General features: G+C 38.3%; 1 protein-coding gene across 1 annotated transcript in view; it reads right to left on the bottom strand.

Annotated features, from left to right (window-relative positions):
• LOC106460834 overlaps nucleotides 1–2,414 on the bottom strand; it is a 35,658-nt gene that overhangs the window by 23,772 nt on the left and 9,472 nt on the right. The window contains exon 5 of the mRNA XM_022387635.1: nucleotides 520–1,149. Coding sequence (XP_022243343.1) covers nucleotides 520–1,149 — 630 coding nt within the window. The remainder of the gene's footprint in view (nucleotides 1–519; nucleotides 1,150–2,414) is intronic.

Here is a 2,414-nt window from a genome sequence, read left to right as displayed (position 1 = left end):
AAATTAGGGACGGCTAGCGCAGATAGCCCTCGTGTAGCTTTGTTTGTTTGTTTTTGAATTTCGCGCCAATTTACATATTCAGGTATTTCTCTCCGAGTTCTTCAATTCTGTTATAATTTAGTTGAAATAGCCTGCTATGTAATTATGATAACCTCAGTTCAACAAGTTTAATTTTTGCTTGTTAAAAACTGTAAAATCGATTAATTATAGTTTGTTAAACACTGTAGTACCGGCGGTCAAGAACAGAAACATCAACCTAAAATTTTATATTTTCTCTAAAGAGCTTCATGTGAAATAGAATATATTTATTAATCCTTCTCTTTCTTCTTGGTGACAGACCCCCACTGGCTCAGCGCTAAGTCTGCGGACTTATAACGCTAAAAATCAGGTGAGTTGGCGGTGGGTGGTGATGACTAGCTGCTTTCCCTCTAGTCTTACACTGATAAATTAGGGACTGTTAGCGCAGATAGCCCTCGTGTAGCTTTGCGCAAAATTCAAAACAAACTAACAAAACCTTACCTCTTAAACATATCTTTTCAAAGTACGTCATGCCTGGGGTAGAGGTTAGAGCATCAGAATTATCCACAGCAGCATTGTCCAACCAAAAACATCGTTGATATTCTCCATATTGAATTACAAAAGCTCGACATCTGTCCCCCAACCGCTGGCAGGCATTTTGACATTCCCCAACAATTCCTATCACACCCCGTACCCGAATAAGTTCCCTCCGCCCGAGCTGAAAATCGTATCCCGACGTCTTTTCATACGTGTACTGGTCGAGCACACACTTTTCTTGGGGTGGGTAAGTGGGAGGGAAAGTAGGATAGGTACTAAAAGGGGGTAGTGTCGACGATGTAGGGAGTACTGTAACAGAACCACCCTGACAGTTTTTCTCTGCGTACAAGGCTCTTGAGCGAAATTGAAGCGCCCTCTCCTGGTTAGTTTCCCTGCTTTCACCACTCAACAAGCATTGATTTCCACCAACAAAACCACCTTGCTCAACGAAGGTGTAAGACCTACATGTGAATTCTCTTTCCTGATTACATTCTTTTTCACATTGAAATGTAGAGGTCGCTCCGGTTACTGATTTAGCAGTGTATAACATGTATTGATCTCTCTCAACTGGTTTATATAAGCATCTTGATATATCTACAAAAGATAAGAAAAACAAAAAGAAATTACTTTCAAAATGTGGTTTCAAGACAAAGATTGAGCTAAGACCTACTGTAATCTTATTTCATCCCTCATAACTGAATGTCATTTTAACTATGACCAGTCTTACTGTGATGTATTGTCAAACACTTTACAGAAATAAATCAAAAAAGTTTATAAAATTACTATCCAGATTTATTTAATTAAAGAGTTTTTAGACTTCTTTGTTCAAATACATAAAGCGCGTTACAGATCTTTCAAAAACAGATGTATGAAATTTATCAAATGTCCGTCTTGGTCTTTTCAATTTTATTATTTGTTAGAAGTACGATAAAAATTAGTGAATCCAACTGCCAGCATTAGCCTTACAAACCGCAAGCAGAACCTCGATACTTTTATTCAATACAATACTTTTTTAATTGATAAAAACGTGAAAGCGCACTCAAAGCAGTAATAATTGCAACGTAAATGGCAGCTTGTCCGACATAGGGACTAAAAAAACCAAAATACAGACATAACCATCCCTTAATTTAGTATCGATGACCGGAAGGAGGGCAACCAGTCAGTTACACCCACCGCCTACAAGACTACTCTTAACCGAATAGCAAGATTAACTGTCACTCTTATAACGTGCCTACAGCTGAAAGTGCGGAGAACACTCAGTGGCATATTGGTATCTGTAACTTTGGGCCTTTAGGTACGCAGCCATGCACGCTAACCACTAGGTTCACATCATTCTTCATGTAAATAAAATAGAAAAGTTCATAAAATCATCCCAGCCTCACAGCGTATGCCTATACTGATAGCTGAGCGAAACAAATGAATTATTAATTTTTTACTTCAGCAACAGCCCGAGTTTCAGGTTATCATTCTAAAAGACTCTTTCTGATTTATTTTTATCACTCTGCTCTAAATAGTTCTACTGTACATGCCAAAAAATACTTAACTTTGTGGTGACCTTGGCTTCAACTTTCATTTATGTTGAATTCTAGTTAGGTATTCTTTAGCATTAGAGCTGATAGATTCCACAGTGTTTTTTAATTTCATTGACGCTATTATATTGTTACCACAGCGGAGGTCATGTGACGCTAATAACACGTCATGAACTTCTAGAAAAATCATGCCCCTTCCTGAAGCCTCGAGTGTTTACTAGATGTACGGTATTCTTGTATATAAGACCGCCAAGAAAGTGACGGCAACAATGTAATTGAACTGCAGACAGAGATAGAGACTGACGATTGAGTCGAGCACGTGAGTCGTCC

The sequence above is a fragment of the Limulus polyphemus genome, unplaced genomic scaffold, assembly GCF_000517525.1.
Source record: "Limulus polyphemus unplaced genomic scaffold, Limulus_polyphemus-2.1.2 Scaffold845, whole genome shotgun sequence".
Classification (NCBI taxonomy): domain Eukaryota; kingdom Metazoa; phylum Arthropoda; class Merostomata; order Xiphosura; family Limulidae; genus Limulus; species Limulus polyphemus.
Note: the sequence above shows the minus strand (reverse complement) of the source record. Positions and strands in the feature narration are given on the sequence as shown.